We start from the raw sequence: 25,606 nt of genomic DNA, 5'->3' as shown, positions 1-25,606 counted from the left end.
AATATTTCCTGAAATTTTGTTTGTATATATACGAGTACATTAGAATGTAAATATACATATGTATTTATTTAAATTTTAATAACCCGTTAGGGTTATGAGTAAATCCCACTGAAAATCGAGCAACGCCACACGCACTATGTGTATTTTGTTTTTGCATCAATTTGCTTGTACGTCTCGCTTGCGACAACTGCATGTATTTTGTTTTTGTAAGCCCGCTACATATGTATGTAAGTACTTGTATTAGCAGCAGTTTTATTTGATGGATAACATTGATTAAAATTAAACGTGACGAACATTTTATTTTAGGCGCCCTTCCCGTTTAATAGTGTTTCCACATTTGCAACAGATGTTAAAACATTTAAAATTCCAATTTGACATAGGTTCTGTATGAAACGTATTAGAAAAAAAACAGTGCTTACACACCTAACCAGCTTATGTGATTACCGACAGCGATGTGCGCTTACTATCGAATAGCTCGATTGCTTTTGTACTCGATAGATTCCATCACTACGACGTACTAGCCTGGCCTACCCATAGTTTTTTTTTGTATCCAAACAGTTCAATTAAGTTTAGACAGAAAGTGTATACGTATAAGATAAATTTTTTAAGTGTTACATTTATTTATAAGAGCGCGTTCAATAATAAAATGTCATCGCGAAGGTAATTCCAATAGGAAAAACGAAAATGTACACATACAATAATCCCATATGTATGTATGTCCACACACCAGCACCACACACTCATCACATCCTCACGCATGGGTACCACTTACGCACACACTCTGGGCTATTTACATATGTATAAGTATATACAAAAAATAATAAAATTGAGATAAAATGTCCAACAAAAAGAAATATACTAAAGTGACCTGCCAGAACCAATCGCTCGTAATAACCACTCACCAGGAAAATGAATAATACCAATGATAACCCTTTAATTAATAATTGTTGTGATTTGGAGATTCGCTCGGTATCTTACACTATTGAATTTAATTCAACTTATTTCTTCACAGATGGTTTCACCCAACAATAACGGGACTCGAAGCTGAAAAACTACTGCAGCAACAAGGTTTCGATGGATCATTCCTTGCACGGCTATCCTCTTCAAATCCGGGCGCCTTCACACTCTCTGTGCGACGGGGCAACAAGGTAACACACATCAAAATCCAAAACAATGGTGATTTCTTTGATCTTTATGGCGGTAAGTGTGCTTTGCCTGGCAATGAAAATAATGCCAAATTTAACTCACCCAATTTACCAGCACAAAAAAAAAACATTCATATCATCTATTTTTTGATGTAGGTGAAAAGTTCGCCACACTTCCGGAGCTGGTACAATACTATATGGAGAACGGTGAGCTGAAGGAGAAGAATGGACAGGCCATTGAGCTAAAACAGCCACTCATTTGCGCGGAGCCTACGACGGAAAGGTAAGCGATAATGACTACAAATGCAAAAGAATGAAGGCACAGCAACAGCTAATGGCTGCCTCCAAATGCATTACCATTACTTTAACAAGACAGAACGTTACAGTCGAACAAGCCCGACAGTGAAATACCCTGTGTTTATGCTCGTATATTGGTGTCTGTGTAAGCATGTTAACCAAATTTAAAGCCTTTCCTAAATTGTATGATATAATTGGCAGAATATAGTATGGAAAATAGGCTTCACGTTGTCAATCTTTAAATAAATCAAAGATTAGGATGTCTTAGAAAGAAAAAAATTTTAAAAACAAGTAAAAAAGCTAAAGTCGGGTGTCCCAACTTTGAAATACTCTGTACATATGTTTACAATAATTATAGAAAATAAAAAAAATTAAGAAAATAAAAAAAAAATTTGATCGATTTTACCTCTCTCGGTATTCGAACTCACGTAAAGGGTTTATAATTGCACATTTACATAGCAATCGCGTCTGTGTGAGTGTATGTATGCGCATCTATTCATGCCTGTGTAAACATGTGTGCAGTCAACCAAATCACCAGCATCAACAACAGCCGCGGGCAGCGCTGCAGCAGCAAATTTATTTATGGCTATAACTTCTCGTTAAATCGGGCTATCATAGTGAAACTTGGCATACGGAAACATAATAACCAACTGGGAGTATTTCCAATTTTAGTTCGAAATTCCAAGAATTACGGGAGTTACGATTTGCATGGTAGAGGGGGAGCGAGGGAAATTCCAAAATATACATTTTCTGCGTATTCACATAAGGACTAAAATTTTGTGTTCCTACGTCTTCTAGTCTCCGAGATATAGGCGATTATACGAATGGAAAATCGGGAAAACTCCCATAGGGGGGAAGTGGGGGAAATTAAAAAAAATAAAACAAACTCGTATAGAATACACACATAAGGCATCTTTGTGCAAAATTTGGTGTCTATCTCTTCTGCCTGTTACATTTTTCAGCTCCCGCAAACCTAATATACTTCTGTACATACAGAGTATAAAAATGTTTAATTAATTTTCAAAAATTATATTGATTAAATTATTTTATTAAATTAAATACAAATTATTCAATACATATATACATTTACATACATACATTTACATCAGAATCGTGCCTCTGTGTGTTTATATGCGCGTATGTATGCATCACAAAGTTGAACCAAAACAGCAGCAACAACAACAGATGCGGGCAGAGCTGACGGCAGCGCATAGGCAGCGATTTTATTTATGACTATAACTTTCTTCAGAATTGAACTATCATGATGGCATACGGATACATAATCACTAACTGGAGGTGTTTGCCAAATTTGAATCAAAAATTCCAAAAATTACGGGAGTTATGGGAAAAAACACGAATTGCGGGGGAGTGGAGGGGTGAATCAGAATAAAAAAAACTAGCTTGACTTGCCTAGGGCTTATGGGAACCTGGATACCAAGTTTATTAATTCTAGCTCTTGTACTTCCTGAGATCCTTGCGCTTGTCCAGACGGACGGTCAGACGGACATGGCTATATCGACTCGGCTTGTGTTACATACATTCGCACAAAACAAGTAAAAAAGCTAAAGTCGGGTGTCCCGACTTTGAAATACTCTGTACGTATGTTTACAATAATTATAGAAAAAAAATTAGAAAATTTAAAAAAATTTGATCGATTTTACCTTTCTCGGTATTCGAACTCACGTAAAGGGTATATAATTGCACATTTACATAGCAATTGCGTCTGTGTGAGTGTATGTATGTTTATGCGCTTCTATTTGTGTCTGTGTAAGCATTTTCGCAGTCAACTAAACAGCAACTTCAACAACAGCTGCGGGCAGCACTTGGGCAGCGCTGCAGCAGCAAAAATATTTATGGATATAACTTCTTGTAAAATCGGTCTATCATAGTGAAACTTGGCACACGGACACATAATAACTAACTGGGGGTACTTGCAAAAATTTAGTTCGAAATTCTAAGAATTACGGGAGTTAGAGAAAATCGCAATTGCGTGGGAGAGGGGGGAGGGAGGGAAATTCCAAAATATATATTTTCTGCGTATTCACACAAGGCATCTTGGACTAAAATTTGGTGTTCCTAGGTCTTATAGTCTCCGAGATATAGGCGATTATACGAATGGAAAATCGGGAAAACCCCCATAGGGGGGGAAGTGGGGGGAAAATCAAAAAAATAAAACAAACTCGTATAGCGTACACACATAAGGCATCTTTGTGCAAAATTTGGTGTCTCTAGCTCTTATAGTCTCTGAGATCTAGGTGATCATACGGACGGACAGATGGACAGACAGGGCTAGATCGACTCGTCTTGTCACGCTGATCAATAATATATATACTTTGTGGGGTCTGCCACGCCTCCTTCTGCCTGTTACATTTTTCAGCTCCCGCAAACCTAATATACTCTTGTACATTTCATGTACAGAGTATAAAAATGGGTTGAAAAAGCAGATATATTACATGTGTCTATATAAAATATATACATACATACATACATATCCATAAATATAAAGATTTTGACATTGAGGGCTGGTTTTTTCGTCAAAATCAATTTATTTTATTCAAAATAGTCTCCTTCTGCTTCAATACAGCTTTTTGCACGATCGTTGGCCGATATGTTTATGTATTTGAATGGCCTCTACGTCTGCATGACGCTTTCCTTTCATGGGCAAATGCGTTTTTCCGAAAAGGTAGAAGTCGCACGGTGCCATATCAGGTGAATACGGCGAGTGGTTAATGGTTAAAATGTGATTTTTGGTCAAATAATCGGTCACAAGCGTCGATCGATTCTGAGCAATTTTTGGTCGTTAGTCAATTTGTGCGGAACAAACCGTGCACACACCTTTCGTAAGCCCAAATGTTCGGTCAAAATTCGATAAATCGATGTTTTGGAGATGTTCAATTCCATTTCCATCAATTTCAATTATGATTTCGGCTGATTTTTAATGAATTCACGCACAGTTTCGATGGAATTTTTGATCACGAATTTTGATTGGCCCACATGTTGATCGTCATTTATGTCCTCACGACCTCTTTGAAAACGTTGAAACCACTCGTGCACTCTGCTACGGGATAGGCAATCATCGCCATAAGCTTGTTCCATCAATTGAAACGTTTCGGAAAAAGTTTTACCAATTTTAAAACAAAATTCAATGTTGGCTCTTTGTTCGAAGCTCATTTTCGCACCGATAACACAAACATACTGACACTTAAAACGCAATAACTTCACTTCCAATCGATGAAATGTCATGAAATTCTCCCTGGACAATCGATAAAGATAGCAGATTCTAACGCACCCGTCGACATATAGATAGCGCCACCAGGGGGCGCTAGATTCAAAAAGTCCTTTTTACCTTCGAACGCACCTTGTAAGTGCGACTCGTCCGAAATTCCTCAGCACGCTCCTCGCGTGGTCGAGTTATTTCCGAAAAGCGGGACTGATCCTGTCCCGCGCGGGATATTTAATTTTGATTTAAAAATCGTGATGTCCCGCCAAAATCGGGACGTCTGGCAACGCTGATATGTACATACATATGTACATTTTATTTTTAGAAATAGGCGCTATCTATCCTCATATGCATGTACATACATATCTATATGTACATATACATATGTAAGTATATGTATTCAATGGATATGGAATATGGAATAAGCTTAAGGCTTAATGTCTCCCAGAATTCTTCAGAATACATTTGTAGCTTTGTTAGCTGACGCAACCGTTTAACACAAACAAATCGCTTAAATATCCGTAAATATGCGATCACCTGAGATGCTAGAGATGGGCATGTGTCAGCTTTTTGCGTAATTGGCTGTAAAAATACCCGAATCCGTATGCACGGTGATGGATTGTATACATGTGTATATGGTAGTCCAATTTTGAGGACCGATATATGTACATAATATTAATTTTTCGTAAAATATTAATTTATTTTATGTAAATGTGGCTAACAATAACATTGTTATTTTTGGGATATGCGCTCCAAATCCCTTGCTTTTTTCAACAATACTTGTAAAATACGTATACATACATACATATGTACATAACACAATGTTTTTAACTGGAATAAATATTAGAGTAACTGTAATTTTTTATTATGGTCGTGCTTTTTTGTTTTTATCGCATTTTCACGTTCGTGTCTTTTCGTGCATTATTGAGTCAACACGAACACGCACGAAATTGGAATATGAAACACGGCACTAATGCCCACGCAGTGTATCTCTGTTTGTGTCTGTGAGTGTGTCACTGTGTAAGTGTGATTATGTGATGTCACCAACTGTTTGATATTTTGCGTTCTTTGTTATTTATTGTTGCTGCATATGGCAAGTAAAAAACATATTTCTATGTTTCGAGATATGTACAAGTATAGTTATGTTTATTACGGATACCAAATTTGAAATCCAGTCCAGTAAGCCCATAAGTGAAATACCCTGTACCCAGGTAAACTTCTGACACAGAGGTATATGCAGAAGCAAAAGGAAGAAGAATAGCGAACTTGATGCTGCAGCTTGTTGGCGTAATACCGGAGTGAAATTGTTTCGCTAATAACTTCTCTTAGAATTAACCGATTTAGATGAAATTTGAAACAAAAGTAGATTATTACGGATAAACAAGAAAGGAATGCTAAAGTCGAGCGAGCTCACTCTTAAATACCCTGTACCTCCCACCAAAAAGAAAAAGAAAACGAAAAAAAAAAATTTAATTAATTTTTAATTTATATTAATTAAATTATTTAATTAAATTAAATTGTTGCAGCCGGCATAAGTAAAGGAAGTTAAAAGCTTCTAATAGCACTCATTTATATTTATAAAATTATTTATTAAAGAGTTTTGGGTATTCATATAAAAATATTCGCGAAATCGAAAGATACAGAGAGGTTTAAAAAATCTTTTGGCTTCCCATCGGCCTCTATGCTTCAACTGCCATACTTCTAGCTTTTCGGTCGTATCGTAGGTTTTGGTGTTGCCAGATAAGTAGTAGGTGATTAAAATTCGAATTAACGGCGCCTTTAAATTAGGCTGTGCTGCAACATTCCCCCCCTCCGTTAACGAGCTTCAGGGGCTTACTTATTTGGCTGGGCGACGTCCAGTATAGCTAATTTAGTAGACGGGCGGACCATAAGACCATGTTGAGTTTTTACAGTTGCCTTTCGTACTTGTCCGTCCTTCGCTGCCACAACGTCCACAATACGTCCCTTAGGCCAGCAATTTCTCGGTAGATTTTCATCGACCACGAGAACGACATCCCCAATTGCAATTGGTGGCTTTTTGCAAAACCACTTGCAACGTCGCATCAGCATTGGCGCATACTCCTTTACCCATCGTTTCCAGAAGAGATTTGCAAACTGCTGAGCCTGAGTCCATCGTTATCTTAATTCGCACCCGCTGGAAGCAGTTGGCTTATATCCATCGGTGAATCCGAGCAGTAGGTGATTAGGAGTTAGTACATCATCATCATCTGTTTCTAAGGATACAAAGGTTAGTGGGCGAGAGTTAATTACATACTCGGCTTTCATCAGGGCACATTTAAGTGTTTCGTCGTTGTAATTTCCTGTAGAGCAAATCGATTGAACAGTGCGATTTAATCCTGCGTATTAGTCGTTCCCAAGCCCCACCCATGTGAGGTGCGCAGGGTGGATTGAAATGCCATTTAATCTCGTCATACTTTATGGATAGGCCAGCGAAGTCCATTTTCCTCAGCTCCTCCTTGACGACCTTTGCAGTTGCTTTAAAATGTGTTCCATTGTCTGAAAATATCTCTCGTGGTGTACCTGTGCGCGACATAAAATTTGTCAAGCCCATGATACACGAGCTCATGTCCAGGCTATGTGCTATCTCGATGTGAACTGTTCTTAGGGTTAGGCAAGTGAAGACGACCCCCCAGCGTTTTTCCGTATGCCTTCCTACGTTGACAAGCATCGGTCGAAAGAAATCCACGCCGGTGTAGGTAAAAGGTTTCTCGAAGCTAGCTCTTCGTGCTACTGGCAGTGGCGCCATTTGGGGTGGCTGCGGCTTCGCAGAATTAATTTTGCATCTTTGACATGCTTTCTGTACAGTCTTATATACGATTCGTAGTTGAGGGATATAATATTTACTTCGTATTGTGCCCTCGTGTAATAGGTGATGGTTTCTTTCAGGGAAGTGCTGTTTTTTGGCAGGATGATAGAATCGTCATTTGGATTGATTCCCTCTGCTCTACCTTGGACACATAAATCCATTCTCGTCAAGGTTTAACATTCATCCCGATTAGCTTACTTGGTTGTAGGATAGAACCCCTAGCCTGAGGTCTGTTAATTCTTCGTTGAAAGCTTCCTGTTGTGCATTTTTTAAGAGCATCCTTTTAGCTGAATTCGTTAACTCATTCTCTTCGCTAGCTTGCTTTGGTACACCTGGCTCGAAGGATCTTCAAGTAGAGAAGAAACGGCGCAGTTGCCCAGTACAACCAAAAGTCGTGGCTGATCTTTAAGTTGCAAGTGCGCCGCACCTTTTGATCACGGTTGCCATAAGCTCCATTCTTGGTATAGAAAGTGGCTTGAGAGGAGCCACGTTGCTTTTCGCTGCGACCAAGGAGAGTGTTACCTCATCGCCTTTTTTGACGTGGAGGTAGCAGACGGCTGCATATCCATATTCACTTGCGTCCACAAAGGTATGAAGTTCGGCTGCACGAAATGTCCGAGAGTATTGACGGGGCACCTTAACCGTCGCGGCTTGCGATAGTAAGTTTTGCTAAGTTATTCCCAAGCACCAGAGATTCTGAAGTAGCATCTTCAGACCAATTGTACAGCACGAGAGTAGGCCCAATGGATCGAAGATCGACATTAGAATTTGTAGCGCCTCTCGCTTTGTCGGAATTGTTTCTTCAATAAGAACATTTCGTCTCAATCTCGAGACCTGAAAATATATTTGAACACGTCGCAAATTGGGACCTGCATGAGTGCCTATTTTTGTGACTCTAAGTATACTTACTTAAAAAGCCATCGCATACTTTTTTGTCTATTCAGTCACTGACTTAAAAGGCATTTTTGTATTCTTATGACTGGATCACTTTCATACTCTACCATGGGTGTATGCTTTAATTTTTCATCGCACATTCTTGTTGTTGTTTTCTGCAATCGTACTTATACTCATACGCGCATAATACAAATATTGCGTGGGCAACAAACGAGAGAAGAGTTGACAAAATCAATGTGATGATTAGTGAAGCAAAGACCAAGTACTTCAAACACCGCATAGGAAAACAGAAGCAAAGCAAAGGCCAAGAACAACGCATGTGTATAACGGGGTTTTTCTTATTTTTGCTCATTATGTACGGCAAATTAGGAAGTAAATAATTCCTTTTAATTGTGTGAAAATCTTTTTATACCCTGTACCCGTAGGGTAAAAAGGGTATATTAGGTTTGTGCAAAGTATGTAAAATGCAGAAGGAAGCATCTCCGACCCCATAAAGTATATATATATTCTTGATCAGCATGACGAGACGAGTCGATCTAGCCCTGTCTGTCTGTCCGACTGTCCGTCTGTCCGTCCGTATGAACACCTGGATCTCAGAGACTATAAGGGATAAAGACACCAAATTTTGCACAAAGATGCCTTATGTGTGTATTCTATACGAGTTTGTTTTATTTTTTTTTTATTTTCCCCCCCACTTCCCCCCTATGGAGGTTTTCCCGATTTTCCATTCGTATAATCGCCTATATCTCGGAGACTATAAGACCTAGGAACACCAAATTTTAGTCCAAGATGCCTTATGTGAATACGCAGAAAATGTATTTTGGAATTTCCCTCCCTCCCCCCTCTCCCCTCTCCCTTGAAAATGCGATTTTCTCTAACTCCCGTAATTCTTGGAATTTTGCAAATACCCCCAGTTCGTTATTATGTGTCCGTATGCCAAGTTGCACAATGATAGCCATAAATATATTTGCTGCTGCAGCGCTGCCCGCGACTGTTGTTGATGTTGCTGTTTGGTTGACTGCTAACATGTTTACACAGACACGAATAGATGCGCATAGGCATACATACACTCACACAGACGCAATTGCTATGTAAATGTGCAATTATACACCCTTTACGTGAGTTCGAATACCGAGAAAGGTAAAATTGATCTAAAATTTTGTTTTTAATTTCTTGGTTTTTTTTTATTTTCTATAATTATTGTAAACATATGTACAGAGTATTTCAAAGTCGGGACACCCGAATTTAGCTTTTTTACTTGTTTTACTTGGCATTGTTTATGTTTTAGCAATATGTACAGACAAATGAAAATATTAGTACATACATACATATGTACTTACATATTAGTACATATGTACATATTAGTATATACATATGTACGTACATATGTACATTCGTAACACTGCAGGCAACGCAGCTGAATTGATCGTGCAAAGCGAACACTCAAAACGACTGAGTAAAAAAATTGCCGAGTGCGAGAGAACCCAATACTCAATTGATCGCTAAAATTTGGTAGTGGTTTTTACTCTCACAAGTTTCTTTGCGTTCACCAACCTCATAAGTACAAAAACAAGAAAGGAATGCTAAAGTCGAGCAGGCTCAACTCTTAAATACCCTGTACCACCCCAAAAAAAAAAAAATTAATTTAATTAATTAATTAATTTAATTTAATTAATTAACTAAATTAAATATAAAATATTCCATACATGCATACATACATTTACATCAGAATCGTGTCTTAGCGTGTTGGTGTACTTGTACATATGTATGTATGTATGCATTGGGCCTGGTTTTATGGCTATAACTTTCTTTCTGATTAACTTATCATAATGAAACTTGGTATATGGATATATAATCACTAACTGGATGTGTCTACCAAACGGGAGTTATAGAAAATCGTGAATAGGGTGGGAGTGGGTGGGTGCATCGGGAAAAATGAACAAACTCGTCCTTTCTCGGGCTCAGGAGCTCTAATACTTTCTGAGATCCTTGCGTTCATACAGACAGACGGACAGACGGACATAGCTATATCGACTCGGCTTGTCATGCTGATCAAGAATATATATACTTTGTGGGGTCTGCCACGCCTCCTTCTGTGTGTTACATGTACACTCGCACAAAACTAATATACCCTTGTACCCTTTGGGTACAGGGTATAATGAGTGAAGAGGACAGCGAAAAGTCTTGTTGTGATTGCATTGATCTAAGTATAAGAAGGCCATGAGTATAATCAACACCGCATAATTTTTTATGCGGTGTTTTGCATGATCGAGAATGAAATATTCTAAGTACGTATGCGGTGTACTTATTGTTGCGGTGCACCGCTGCAGGTCTCTGGTCCCAATACATACCGATAACTTTTTCAGTATCTCCCATTTCTTTGGGGCTTTGGGAGTCCATTTTATTGCCTTGCAAATGTTCCAATACTTTGGTCGAGTTGGATGCCCAGTTTCTAATATAGAAAAAGCCGCCTGCTGCGTGTATTTCTCGAACTTTAGAAATCAACTCGACGCAGTGCGCCTTGGTGATAGCATCAACTGCACGTGGATTACGTTGGCGATACTCCTCTGCATTTATGTCGCGTACATAGTGTGCAATGCATGGCGCGCAGCATATTCCAAATGTCATTGCCCGCATAATGAAGACTCTTGTAGCGTTGTCTTTGCTGAACCATAGGAAGCGTTGGGCGTGTATTTCTGATTCTTGGATGTTGATCTGATAGAACATTTCAGCAATGTCGCCACATACAGCGACGTTACCAATCCGAAACGCCAAAAGAACATCTGTTAATGGGTTCAAAAGGTCGGGCCCATTATACATGTGAATTGTTTATTCAATATGTTTATTATAATGGTGGATATAGTAATGTAAGATATAATAATGTTTGAACAGATTAATATAATAAGTCACAACTGTTTCAAAATGGCGATGACAGCTTCTCTTGACACTCGACTACAACGACGGCAACGGCTGACTGCGAATCTACAACAATAGCGACGGCTGACTGATGAACTTTGACTGCACTGTATGACTGCTGAACTACTACTGCAACTGACTCACGAAGTAGGAGTGGTTGGACTACCAACTCCGCTGTATATCGCCTGCTTACATACATAAAATAATTAAGTGATCTTCCGTGAGATCGGGCTGCGGCATCCCAAACTAGTCTTACTTTTTGTGGCTTATTAGGATTTCGGGTGATAGATATTGGAACGTACCATGTGCGATCATTTCCTCTCATTACTTCGTTGTCAGTCAATTCGCTTTTCTAACAAATTGTTGATTTGCTTTTCAATTGCTTCGTTCAATTCCGGATCCTTGTTCACTTTCGCCTTCAGACAATTCAATCGTTTTTGTGCCGTACTAAAACTTTCAGGCAATACTGGATTCTGATGACGCCAAAGCAGTCTCACTTGGACGTTTCCATCGAGCTTGATACACGTGTCCTGTATTGCGACTGGGTCTACGCTGAAGCTCTCCTTTATCGTTCTGTCAATTTCATCCTAGTTGCACTGACAATGATGCATTGAGATGTAGTTGTGTGGCTATGACAGTTGTCTGCGCCGATCAGTACCATGGGTATGGCGTCCTGGTATGATTTTAAGGGTGTGCCATCAAGGTGGTTATATTTTGTTATTAAAAAATTTACATCCACAGTCTGTTTTGGTAGAGCCAGGTTTTTAACTGTGTGCACATTATTCAACCAATACGTTTTATTGGTCTCTGCTGCTCAGATTTGTATGTGGTCTGGCTTGTCCACTGCAGACATATAGGATCTGCTGAACCACGCTGTCCCAGACGTTAAAAATGGATTTATCGATGACATTTGTAGCATAACTTTTTTCGCGAACTACACGTTCTTTCTCATCGCCAGTGAGATTTTTAAATATTTCGCACTCAGTCACCTGATGATGTGTTGCATTACAAGCTGCACATTTGTTATTTTTCTCAGCGGAGAAGTCATAGTCACGCCTCACATTGGCACGTTTTGGAGATTCCGTTCGCTGGCCCAAATGTGTGTGTACAGTACTTGGTTTTATAGATGAGATTGATATCACTGTTGATGCTGCCTCAGCGATCCTGTATCGCTAAAGGCCTTTACAGTTGGCACGTGTGTTCCTTTTAGGTGCATAGCCCAGTTCAACTTATATTGGTTCGGAAGTTTGGTCACCAGCTACTTCACAAACGTGGGCCAATCGCATGGGCGTAGCCAGGATTTAGTCCAGGGGGGGGGGGGGGGGGTTAAGATTTTTTTTGGCCGATTTTCCACTATACAAAAAACACATGAAAAATATGGAAAAATCGGGAAAAAAAAATTCAAAATAATGAAAATTTGAAATTTCGAATGCAACAAAATGTAAAAAAAACTTGCTAAAAAATAAGAAGATTTGTGATCGTGGAACTAATATAAATTTGGTCCCGTGCGACATCGAGAGTGTACAATTTTAGAATTTGAAATTATGTTTTCTTACATAAATGATAAATTTGTATATCTATATATATAAAACAGTTTGTCCTGACTGACTGACTGACTGACTGACTGACTGACTGATTGGCAATCAACGCACAGCCCAAACGGTAAGAGCTAGGAAGCTGAAATTTGGACACAAGATCCCTCTTATAGTGAAAGTGAGCACTAAGAAGGGGTTTCGGAAAATTCGAGCTCCAAAGGGGGGAAACGAGCTCCAACGTTTGTATGAAAAATCTACAATTTTCATCCAATTAACTTCAAACTTAGTTTGTATACTCTCACAAAGAATACAAAAAAAAACTGTATACTTGGATTTTCAATATTTTTCCTGCGGCCTGAATAATAATGATTTTCCGGTGGAAAATTCGGTAAACGAAAAGCTATGTGCAATCAACGCACAGCCCAAACGGTTAGAGCTAGGAGGCTGAAAATTGGACACATGTTGTCTTCAGTGGTGTAGGTGAGCACTAAGAAGCGGTTTTGGAAAATTCGAACGCCAAAGGGGGGAAAACGGGCTCCAACGTTTGTATGAAAAATCTACAATTTTCATCCAATTAACTTCAAACTTAGTTTGTATACTCTCAAAAAGAATACAAGAAAAACTGTATACTTGGTTTTTTACCATTTTTCCTGGGGCATGAAAAAGGGGGGTTTTCCGTGGAAAAATTGAAACACAATCAACACCCCACAGCCCAAACGGTAAAAGCTAGGAAACTGAAATTTGGGCTCAAGTATCCTATCATGGTGTAGATGCGCACTAAGAAGGGATTTTGGAAAATTCGAGCTCCAAAAGGGGGAAAAGTAGCTCCAAAGTTTGTTTGAAAATTCTGCATTTCTGAATCGATCAACTTTAAATTCGGTTTTCATAATCTATAAAAGAATACAAACAAATTGAATTATTGGGGTTTTAATATTTATTCATTTTTTCAAATGAAAAGTTTGTGTTATAAATTTTGTCCGATCGATTTCAAATTTGGGTAATATAATCTACGTAACTAAAATTACAACTTTGCATTTAACGATTTTTAAAATATGCATTTTACAAATGCAGGCAGAACAAACAATACAAAATATCAAACAGTTGGGGACAACTAAGTATACATACACACACACACATACATACATACAAGCAGCTGTTCGTGTAGTTGCGTGTAAACGGTTGAAGTAGCCAAAGCAAAATGTGAGACACTAATGTGTGAATGTTAATTTGTACACATGTATGTACATACATACATACATATGTATAAAAGTACATTCGTCTTGCACTGACAGGGCAAGAAATGTTAATTAATTAAAAATTATTAACATTATAACATAAACATTTTTATGTTATTTTTTCTTTGTTTAGTACATTTGGCATAAGGGGTTTTTAGGACAACAGACTACAAGGGCGTACGCAGGTTGGGCAGGGGGGACATTGCTCCCCTTAGAAAGAATTTCGCATTATGAATTACACCAGCACCATATGTATTACATACGTACATACATATGTACATACGTCTGTATGTATATTATGTACATATGTACATCAATAAGTATGTATGTACATACATTCTTAAATACATATATAGGTTTGTGTGTATGCAGTGGGCCATCGAACACTATTGTTTAATTGTAATAAATAGTGTTCTATGTTTTCAAATCAAAATTTTTAAAACAACAACAAGTTATTGGCTCGCAAATCTTCTTTCGTTTTGATCATTTACGGCTGTTAATTGCATACGCAAAATGCCAAAAGTTTACAGTTACCGTACACATACAAATACATTTGTATGTATGTATGTATGTATGTGTACAGTGAACAATCGAATACAGTATTATAATCAAAAACTCTCCAACGATGTTTTTCGATGTATTTGTATTCGACATGTATTACGATATATCAACACAAGTATCGATATTTTCGATATATCGCATTTAATTTTATTATTGGGGTTTTAATATTTATTCACTTTTTCAAATGAATAGTTTGTGTTATAAATTTTGTCCGATCGATTTCAAATTTGGGTAATGTAATCAACATAACTATATCAACAAATTGGCATTCAACGATTAAAATATAGCAATATGTTTTTTACTTGCCATATATCAAATATCAAATAGTTGGGGACATCGCATACACACACTCACACATACATACAACAAGCAACAGTTCGTGTCTATGTGTGCCCATGCATACATACATATGTACATGCATATGCATGTATGCCTGTATATGTATGTAGCATGTACATACAAAACAACAACAACAACTTTAAGTTGTTGGCTCGCACATCTTCTTTCGTTTTGACCATTTAATGTTAATTGCAAAGGCAAAACGCCAAAAGTTTACAGTTACCGTCGCTAAGCAACGACTGCGTAAGCGATAGTAAAGCAGAAACCGAATAACGGAGCTACGCATATTCTGCTTCGCATTGCGCGCAGATGTATGTATGTATGATTTGTTCTTATTGATCTCAATAAATAATTATATTTTATTATTTAAATATTCTGCTTATTGCATTCAAACTTCGATATTTTGATGGTATCGGTGGCTTCAACTATCGAAAGTTTTACTCTAGCAAATTGAGATGAGAATTGTCAGTGCTTTTTGATCGTGGCTCATCACTGCACGGCATTGACACGAGTGCCGTGTTTCATATTCCGAGTTTGTGCGTGACCGTATTGACTCAATATGACACGAAAAGGCTCAAATGTGAATTTAAAATTAGGATATACCCTTATAATTATTCCCCCTTTTTTGCAAATCGTCTATCTTAAAACGTTGCGTTATCTCTATATATAAAACAGTTTGTCCTGACTAATTGGTGATCAACGCACAGCCCAAACGGTAAAAGATGAAATTTGGACTCAAGTATCTTTTCATAGTATCCATCATAGTGTAGGAGCACACTAAGAAAGGCTTTTGGAAAATTCTAGCTCCAACGGGGGGAAAACTAGCTTTAAAAAATATTAGTTATAGTGGTCATGTTCGTTGAACGAAATAGTTTGGCAAGAACAAAAATGTAACGGACTACTGAACAATTTTTTGTCAAGAACAGAAAATGTTAATTTAAATACCTTAAATGCCTTCCTACTGGTAACTTATAAGGTGAAAACATATGGGTAGGTTATGCACACACAAAATAAATACAATTGGAAACATTATATTGAGCCGGGCTAAGACGGGCAATACCTGCTAGTACTCGTATATACTTGTACAAGTACATACGTGTACACACTTTAAAATGATTGAAATCTAGATGAATAACACCGGCTGCGAAAAAAATAAAGTGGCATGCAAACGGGGAGAAAAATATGTAATTTTTTTAATGGGTGCTGCTCTCAGTTTGAAAATCAGTTTATAGTATCAACTCTAGTTAATTTTCTAAAAAGAAGCTAAAATAGAATGGGAGCCGTATCTGGGGTCGGGGCAGTTATCAAAAGAACGTTATGGCAGCTGCCCGCTTTGCACCCCCCTCGCTACGGCCATGGCCAATCGTCTGGATACTTGGCGAGTCGCCAACTGTGCGCTATTAGGACTCACATACTCACGCACCCGATCATGGTGGCTCAATTCTAGCGGAGGCAGGTAATTAAGGATCTGTGTTTTAGTGCTCGAGTTTTCTGTCCCGATGGGGGAATTTTATTTGCAAATGCGAGCTATGCCCCTACTCACAACCTTGATTGAGAAGATTCCTCAAGGTCCGCAAAGAACGCAGAGCACTCTAATCTCAACACTGCATTCACGCTCAGTGACTGTACTTTTAATGTGTGTTATACACACCACTCTGTTGTAATTTCACCACACGCTATATGCACGGGTATAATTTTGATTGTATGTGTGTGTTAGTGCCGCCTACAGCGTGCTATATATAGAAGTTTACAGTTAACTGCAGGGCGCTCCGTGGCGTCTTAATCTTGTGGAAGCACAAACTGTTATTGTAGAAATACTGTGTAATATTTAAGTTTTGCAAGCGCGGAACTTAATTATCTAACTACGCCCTTGCCAAGAAATTAAAACACAAGCCTTGTATTTCACAGTTGCACGTTATTACACATTTAGTAATGCGCGGAACTTAATTGTTCATCGAATCGCAAAAGACAAAAGATTTTTTAAAGAATGGTTGCAGCTGGCATAATTGAAGGAGGTTAAAAGCTTCTAATAGCACTCATTTATATTTATATAATTATTTATTAAAGTGTTTTGGGTATTCATACAAAAATATTCGCGAAATCGATAGATACAGAGAGCTTTAAAAAATCTTGTGGCTTCCCATCTGCCATACTTCCAGCTTTTCGGTCGTATCGTAGGTTTTGGTGTTGCCAGATAAGTAGTAGGTGATTAAAATTCGAATTAACGGCGCCTTTAAATTAGGCTGTGCTGCGGCGGCAACACCCCCCCCCCCCTTTGGAGCACGAATTTTCAACAAATTATTTTTTTGAGGTCCCAAGAAAAATTTCAAAAAAACAAGTGTGTAGTTTTTCTTGGAATTTTCCAAAATACTTTTTAGTGGGCACCACACTGTGAAAAGATACTTGAGTCCAAATTTCAGCTTCCTAGCTTTTACCGTTTCAGCTGTTCGTTGATCACAAATCAGTCAGTCAGGACAAACTGTTTTATGTACATATTCTACATCAATACTACGAGAGAAATCGATTTAGACACGTTTATCCATATGGATGAACGCCTGGATTGCGGGAACGGTTGAGCGCACCATGATTTGTGAGCTGGTGCATTATCATGTTGCAGAATCCATGATTTTTTTTTCCACAATTCCAATCGTTTGACCCGTATTGCTTCAGGCAAACGTTGCATAACTTTCTTGTAATATTCCTTATTAACAGTACGACCTGATGGCAAGAACTTATGATGCACCACGCTATTGTAAACAAAGAAAACAGTGAGCAAAACCTTAACCTTTTCTTTTGAACAGGCCTCGTAAAAAGATAGATTTATAATGTTTTTTCTATTCCGACGGTCTAAAGTTTCTAAATTAGCTAACCAAACAGCTAAATTCTTTAGTACGTTCCTTGGGCTAGGGTATACAAATACTGCAATATATAAGTACATACTACGTACTACACACATAACACATATGGTACATGCAAACATACATACTAATGTTGCCAGATATTTTTTTGCCAAGTAAGGATTTTGAATATTTTTGAGTGAATAAAGCGGGATTCTTTTCTCGAAAGCAGGAAATAGTGAAGAAAACGTATATGTATATACATATATTGATTTCAAATTACGTTTACGTGAAAAATTATGTAAAAATAGCCACAGAAAATGTAATTTAATAAAACAAGAGAGGAATGTTAAAGTCGAGCAAGCTCAACTCTTAAATACCCTGTACCTTCCAACAAAAAGGAAAAACTGAAAAAACAAATTTTTAATTAATTTTAAAAAATTATATTAGTTTATTATTATTATTATAATTTTATTAATTATCGAAAAAAACTCAAACTCGTACTTTCTCGGACTTAGGAGAATCTGGATACCAAGTTTGGTTATTCTAGCTCTTATGCTTTCTGAAATCCTAGCGTTCATACAGACAGACAGACATGACTATATCTACTCGTCTTGTCATCGTGATGAAGAATATATATACTTTGTGGGTTCTGCCACGCCTCATTCTCGCTGTTACATACATTCGCACAAAACTAGTATACCCTTTCACCCTTTGGGTACAAGGTATAATTATACCTTTTACAAATCAAAATAAGGTGGTTGTTAAAAATACGCGCACAAACTTGGAGTTTAAAAATAACGAAGCAATTGTAACCCACATGTGTACGTCAACGCCTACCGATCAATGACTTTCATTTTTATGGGCGTCATCTGACTTAACACTGTAAATTTATATATTTTTTTAAAAGCTGATACTAAATTTAGCAAAAAGACATACAAGCGAGACACGGAAGTAATACATGCATATATATATATATATATATATATATATATATATATATATATATATATATATATATATATATATATATATATATATATATATATATATATATATATATATATATACTAGCAGGTCTTGCCCGTCTTTGCTGGGCTAACTAAAATGTGCTTATAATTATAAGTTTATTTACTATATGATATTCTTCTTTCAACGCTCTCTAACGGTTTTTAGAGAGTTCATTTTCCAAATAGCAAATATAGTACAGTAAGTACTATGTATGGTTATACATACATACATATGTTCATAAAGACACGAACTGTTGCTTGTTCTGTGTGTGAGTGTGTGTATATGATGTCCCCAACTATTTGATATTTGCGTTTTTATACCTTGTACCCAAAGGGTACAAGGGTATATTAGTTTTGTGCGAGTGTACATGTAACACACAGAAAGAGGCGTGGCAGACCCCACAAAGTATATATGTATATTCTTGATCAGCATGACAAGCCGAGTCGATATAGCCATGTCCGTCTGTCTGTCCGTCTGTCTGTATGAACGCAAGGATCTCAGAAACTATAAAAGCTAGAATAACTAAACTTGGTATCTAGATTCTCCTGAGAAAGGACGAGTTTGTTCATTTTTCCCGATGCACCCCCCACTCCCTCCCTATTCAAGATTTTCTATAACTCCCATAATTCTTGGAATTTTAACTAACTTAAATTTGGTGGACACATCCAGTTAGTGATTATATATCCGTATACCAAGTTTCATTATGATAGGTTGATCAGAAAGAAAGTTAAAGCCATATAACCAGGCCTAATGCGCACATACATACATATGTACAAGTACACAAATGTAAATGATGTAAATGTATGTATGCATGTATGGAATATTTTATATTTAATTTAGTTAAATAATTGTTCATTTATTTATTTATTTTTTTTTTTTGTGGGGTGGTACAGGGTATTTGAGAGTTGAGCCTGCTCGACTTTAGCATTCCTTTCTTGTTTGTAATTTGTTGTTGCTGCATAAAGTTACTAATGAAAACCCAATGCCTAATGTACTAAACAACGAAAAAATTACTTTTAAAAATGTTAAATAATTTTTAATTAAATAACATTTCTTGCTCTGTCAGTGCAAGACGAATGAACATACATACATACATAGAAGTGTACATGTACATAGATCTGTACATATGTATGTATGCGTGTACATTCACACATTAGTGTCTCACATTTTGCTTTGGCTATTTCAATCGTTTGCACGCAACTGCACGAACAGCTGCTTGTCTGTGTGTGTGTGTGTGTGTAGCCCGAGCTACCAATATGCACGATTCGCATGTGAGACAAGATTTACTCTTTGGCTTGCTCGCGCCTACGTACTAAACCCCCATCCTTTTTCGTATCCTCCAGACCATGTGTTCCCCCCGGTACCGCCGTCAAGCATGAATTCAGGGGGTGGGCATTATTCGTGCTAATGCATTGCTTACTCCAGCACACCGTCCTCCAACATATTTGAGGTGCTCCTTGTAGTTGAGTCTGTTGTCTATCATGACTCCCAGGTACTTGATTGCTGCTTTGGAGGTGATCTGTTCATTTCCTACTTCTATTGTTATAAACTCTACTTTTTTCCTGCTGCTTACAAGTAGCACCTCTGTCTTGTGGTCAGCTAGTTTGAGTCCTATGCTTGCTATCGTCCGCGAACCCAGTGATTTCTGCCCTCTTGGGCAGTTCCAGCCAAAGTATGCCATCATACATAATGTTCCATAGTATTGGGCCTAACACTGATCCCTGTGGTACACCCGCTGTCACGGCATAATGCTTTCTGCCTTCGTCTGTGTCGTACAGGAGCACTCTGTCGTTAAGGTAGTCCCTAATGATCTCTACTAGGTACTTTGGTACATTTTTCCCATCAAGTGCTGCAAGAATGACATCCCAGTCTGCTGAGTTAAAGGAATTTTTTACGTCCAGCGTGATAATGGCGCAGTACTCTTTTTCTCCCTCAAGCCACCGCACTCCTTGTGACAAGAGTGACATCTGGGATGTTTTCTGTGGACTCACAGCTTGCCACTGAGTATGTAATTTCTGCCCTCTGGGGGAAGAGGCCCTCCACAATTGCCTTGAGCTTCGTAGCGCATGTTGTGACTGGTGAACGGAAGCTGCATAGCTTTTTCATTACCAGCTTGTACCCTGTGCCCCATGGGTTATTCTCAGCGTCGTCGCACGTCTCTCTGTAGCAGTTCCTTTTGCTTTGGGTGATAGATTTTTTTAAGGTGGCTCTCGCAGCCTTATACTCTTCTTTGAGTTCGGCAAAGTTTTCGCGACCTCTAGCTCTCTGGCATATTCGACGTGCGCGTATGCAGTTCTTGCGGAGGTCGGCAATCTGTCTGTTCCACCAGTAAACGGGTTGTCTTCTAGCCTGTTTACCTTTCTTGGCCATAGACGCGTTACAGGCATCAGCAATGCAACGCATCAGGATGGACGCTTTGTTGCTCGTACTACCCATTAGGTGACACTCACCCATCGACAGTTTGAATGCCTCTTTGTCGAAGGTGGTGTCTCTCCATCCTGGATTGGGTCGGGTGCCATTTGTTGGGTTCCGTCTCGTAGGTCATCTGTGGATCTCAAATATTATTGCCTGGTGGTCACTGTGCGTGTATTCATCCGATACGTGCCATTCCGTTGAGGGTAGTAGGGCAGAACTGATGAAAGTTATGTCGATCTTTGAGCTTCTCCCCCCTCTGGAGAAAGTGTCCTTTTCGCCGCAGTTGAGCAGTGCCACATTCAGGGTTGCACATCCCCTGTGGTTCGTGCGATTTGAGCCCCACTCGACTGCCCATGCATTGAAGTCGCCTGCGATAACTATGGGCTTTACTTCTTCCGCATCCTTGACGAGCTTATCAAGTGCATGTCTGTACGTCTCTAGCAGCATGCTGGGAGGGTAGTAACAGCTGTAGTACGTTATGAAAATCCTTGAATACAAAGTTGTAGATTTAGTTACGTAGATTACATTACCCAAATTTAAAATCGATCGGACTAAATTTATAACACAAACTTTTCATTTGAAATAGTGAATAAATATTAAAACCCCAATAATTCAAGCTCCACCAAAATCCGAGTATGCAGTTTTGTTTGTATTCTTTTATACATTATAAAAATCAAATTTAAACTTGATCGGTTGAAAAATTCTGATTTTTCAAACAAACTTTGGAGCTACTTTTCCCCCATTTGGAGCTCGAATTTTCAAAAATCCCTTCTTAGTGCGCATCTACACCATGATAGGATACTTGAGCCCAAATTTCAGCATCCTAGCTTTTACCGTGTGGGCTGTTGACGCGGTTTGCTTTTGTGCCCCAATAATTTTTTACATATTTTAGGCCCCAAAAAAATATCAAAAAACCAAGTATACAGTTTTTCTTGGAATTGTTCTGTTTGAAGGTTTGAAGTTAATCAGATGAAAACTGTAGATTTTTCATACAAACGTTGGAGCCTGTTTTCCCCCCTTTGGAGCTCGAGTTTTCCAGTGGGCCAAATTTCATTGCCTAGACTATGAAAGGATACTTGAGTCCAAATTTCAGCTTCCTAGCCTTTACCGTTTGGGCTGTGCGTTGATCACCAATCAGTCAGTCAGTCAGGACAAACTGTTTTATATATATAGATATATATATACGGGTATGGAAGAATGATGTGCGAATGCATTGGATACATAACGAGAGAAAAGTCTTGCAAACCCTCACAAATTAACACTTCTGTATGTGAATGAAAAATGGTTTTAAGGAGTCTGATAATATTAACGATAATATTAGCGAAGAGATAAATAACATACTGTAAAAATTATAGAAAAGCAATCCTAGGCAATTCCCTCTAGGTGTTTGAGTTTGTTCAAGATAACATTGTTTATTGTGGGGTATAAATAACAATGGAAAGCAAGAGTTGAATAGGCCGAATTATTAACAAGAAACAAATGCTAGAGTCGAGCCTCAACTCTTAAGTCTCTGTACTCACCCCATAAAATACAACAAATTTTTTAAGCTTAAAAAATTAATTAAAAACAAGATAACGCTAAAGTAGCCTATACTCTCCCCAAAAAAGAAAATTAAAACAAGATAGAACGCTACAGTTGAGCAAGACCGACAGTAAAATACCCTGTACTCTCCACAAAAAGGAAATTAAATGAAATTATTAAAAAAAATGAATGAATTAATTAATTAATTAAATTAAATTAAATTAGAATACATGTTTATGTTCAGTTTTAACAGCATACATTTACATCACGTACCTATGCGTGTTTATATGCGTGTATGTAACAACAACAACAGTTGCGGGCAGCGCTGCCGACAGAGCTGCAGGCAGCGCATGAGCAGCGATTTTACTTATGGCTATAACTTTCTTCAGAATTGACCTATCATGATGAAATTTCGCACACGGACACATTAGTACTGGATGTACCTACCAAAATTGATTTCAAAATTCCGAGAATTACGGGAGTTATGAAAAAAAAAAACACGAATTGCGGAGGAGTGGGGGGGGGGGGGGGTGTATCAGAAAAAATAAACAAACTCGATCTGCCTAGGGCTTTTAGGAACCTTGATACCAGTTTTGGGTTATCCTAGCTCTTGTACTTACTGAGATCCTTGCGCTCATACAGACAGACGGACATGGCTATATCGACTCGTCTTGTCATCCTGATCAAGAATATATATACTCTGTGGGGTCTGCCACGCCTCCTTCTGTGTGTTACATACATGCGCACAAAACTAGTATAGCCTTTCACCCTTTGGGTACAGGCTATAAATATATATATATATATTTAAAAAAATTAAAGTATTAAAAAAATTGAATTAATAAAGAACATTTATTTAATACATATATAGAAGACATGTTTATGTACAGTTTCAACAGAATACATTTACATCAGAATCGTGTATCTGTGTGTTTATATGCGTGTATGTTTGCTGCACAAAGTTGAACCAACACGCACGCGCACGCACGACGAAAATATTTTTAAACACGGCCAACACGAACCTGTTATAACCATTAAATGTAACAAGAAAGGAATGCTAAAGTCGAGCAGGCTCAACTCTTAAATACCCTGTACCACCCCACAAAAAAGTAATTAAATTAATTAATTAATTTAATTTAATTTAATTAATTGACTAAATTAATTAAAAAAACAATTAATTTAATTTAATTAATTAACTAAATTAATTTAATTAATTAACTAAATTAAATATAAAATATTGGGGTGGATCAGAAAAAATGAACAAACTCGTCCTTTGTCGGGCTCAGGAGAATCTGTATACCAAGTTTGGTTATTCTAGCTCTTATACTTTCGGAGATCCTTGCGTTCATACGGACAGACAGACGGACAGACGGACGGACGGACAAGGCTATATCGACTCGGCTTCTCATCCTGATCAATAATATATATAGTTGAATAGGCCGAATTATTAACAAGAAACAAATGCTAGAGTCGAGCCTCAACTCTTAAGTCTCTGTACTCACCCCATAAAATACAACAAATTTTTTAAGCTTAAAAAATTAATTAAAAACAAGATAACGCTAAAGTAGCCTATACTCTCCCCAAAAAAGAAAATTAAAACAAGATAGAACGCTACAGTTGAGCAAGCCCGACAGTAAAATACCCTGTACTCTCCACAAAAAGGAAATTAAATGAAATTATTAAAAAAAATGAATGAATTAATTAATTAATTAAATTAAATTAAATTAGAATACATGTTTATGTTCAGTTTTAACAGCATACATTTACATCACGTACCTATGCGTGTTTATATGCGTGTATGTAACAACAACAACAGTTGCGGGCAGCGCTGCCGACAGAGCTGCAGGCAGCGCATGAGCAGCGATTTTACTTATGGCTATAACTTTCTTCAGAATTGACCTATCATGATGAAATTTCGCACACGGACACATTAGTACTGGATGTACCTACCAAAATTGATTTCAAAATTCCGAGAATTACGGGAGTTATGAAAAAAAAAACACGAATTGCGGAGGAGTGGGGGGGGGGGGGGGGGGTGTATCAGAAAAAATAAACAAACTCGATCTGACTAGGGCTTTTAGGAACCTTGATACCAGTTTTGGGTTATCCTAGCTCTTGTACTTACTGAGATCCTTGCGCTCATACAGACAGACGGACATGGCTATATCGACTCGTCTTGTCATCCTGATCAAGAATATATATACTCTGTGGGGTCTGCCACGCCTCCTTCTGTGTGTTACATACATGCGCACAAAACTAGTATAGCCTTTCACCCTTTGGGTACAGGCTATAAATATATATATATATATTTAAAAAAATTAAAGTATTAAAAAAATTGAATTAATAAAGAACATTTATTTAATACATATATAGAAGACATGTTTATGTACAGTTTCAACAGAATACATTTACATCAGAATCGTGTATCTGTGTGTTTATATGCGTGTATGTTTGCTGCACAAAGTTGAACCAACACGCACGCGCACGCACGACGAAAATATTTTTAAACACGGCCAACACGAACCTGTTATAACCATTAAATGTAACAAGAAAGGAATGCTAAAGTCGAGCAGGCTCAACTCTTAAATACCCTGTACCACCCCACAAAAAAGTAATTAAATTAATTAATTAATTTAATTTAATTTAATTAATTGACTAAATTAATTAAAAAAACAATTAATTTAATTTAATTAATTAACTAAATTAATTTAATTAATTAACTAAATTAAATATAAAATATTGGGGTGGATCAGAAAAAATGAACAAACTCGTCCTTTGTCGGGCTCAGGAGAATCTGTATACCAAGTTTGGTTATTCTAGCTCTTATACTTTCGGAGATCCTTGCGTTCATACATT

At 37.7% G+C, this 25,606-nt stretch overlaps 1 protein-coding gene across 1 annotated transcript in view; it reads left to right on the top strand.

Moving 5' to 3' along the window:
* Window positions 1-553: 553 nt before the first annotated feature.
* The window catches only part of LOC115630231 (tyrosine-protein phosphatase corkscrew), a 49,881-nt gene continuing 24,828 nt past the window's right edge, over window positions 554-25,606 (top strand). The window contains exons 1-3 of the mRNA XM_030526785.1: window positions 554-660; window positions 1,013-1,200; window positions 1,302-1,428. Coding sequence (XP_030382645.1) covers window positions 647-660; window positions 1,013-1,200; window positions 1,302-1,428 — 329 coding nt within the window. The 5' untranslated portion in view covers window positions 554-646. The remainder of the gene's footprint in view (window positions 661-1,012; window positions 1,201-1,301; window positions 1,429-25,606) is intronic.

This window comes from Scaptodrosophila lebanonensis, unplaced genomic scaffold, assembly GCF_003285725.1.
Source record: "Scaptodrosophila lebanonensis strain 11010-0011.00,11010-0021.00 unplaced genomic scaffold, SlebRS2 tig00000372-arrow-arrow-pilon, whole genome shotgun sequence".
Lineage (NCBI taxonomy): Eukaryota > Metazoa > Arthropoda > Insecta > Diptera > Drosophilidae > Scaptodrosophila > Scaptodrosophila lebanonensis.
The sequence above is the reverse complement of the archived record's forward strand: the minus strand, read 5'-3'. Positions and strand labels throughout refer to the sequence as shown.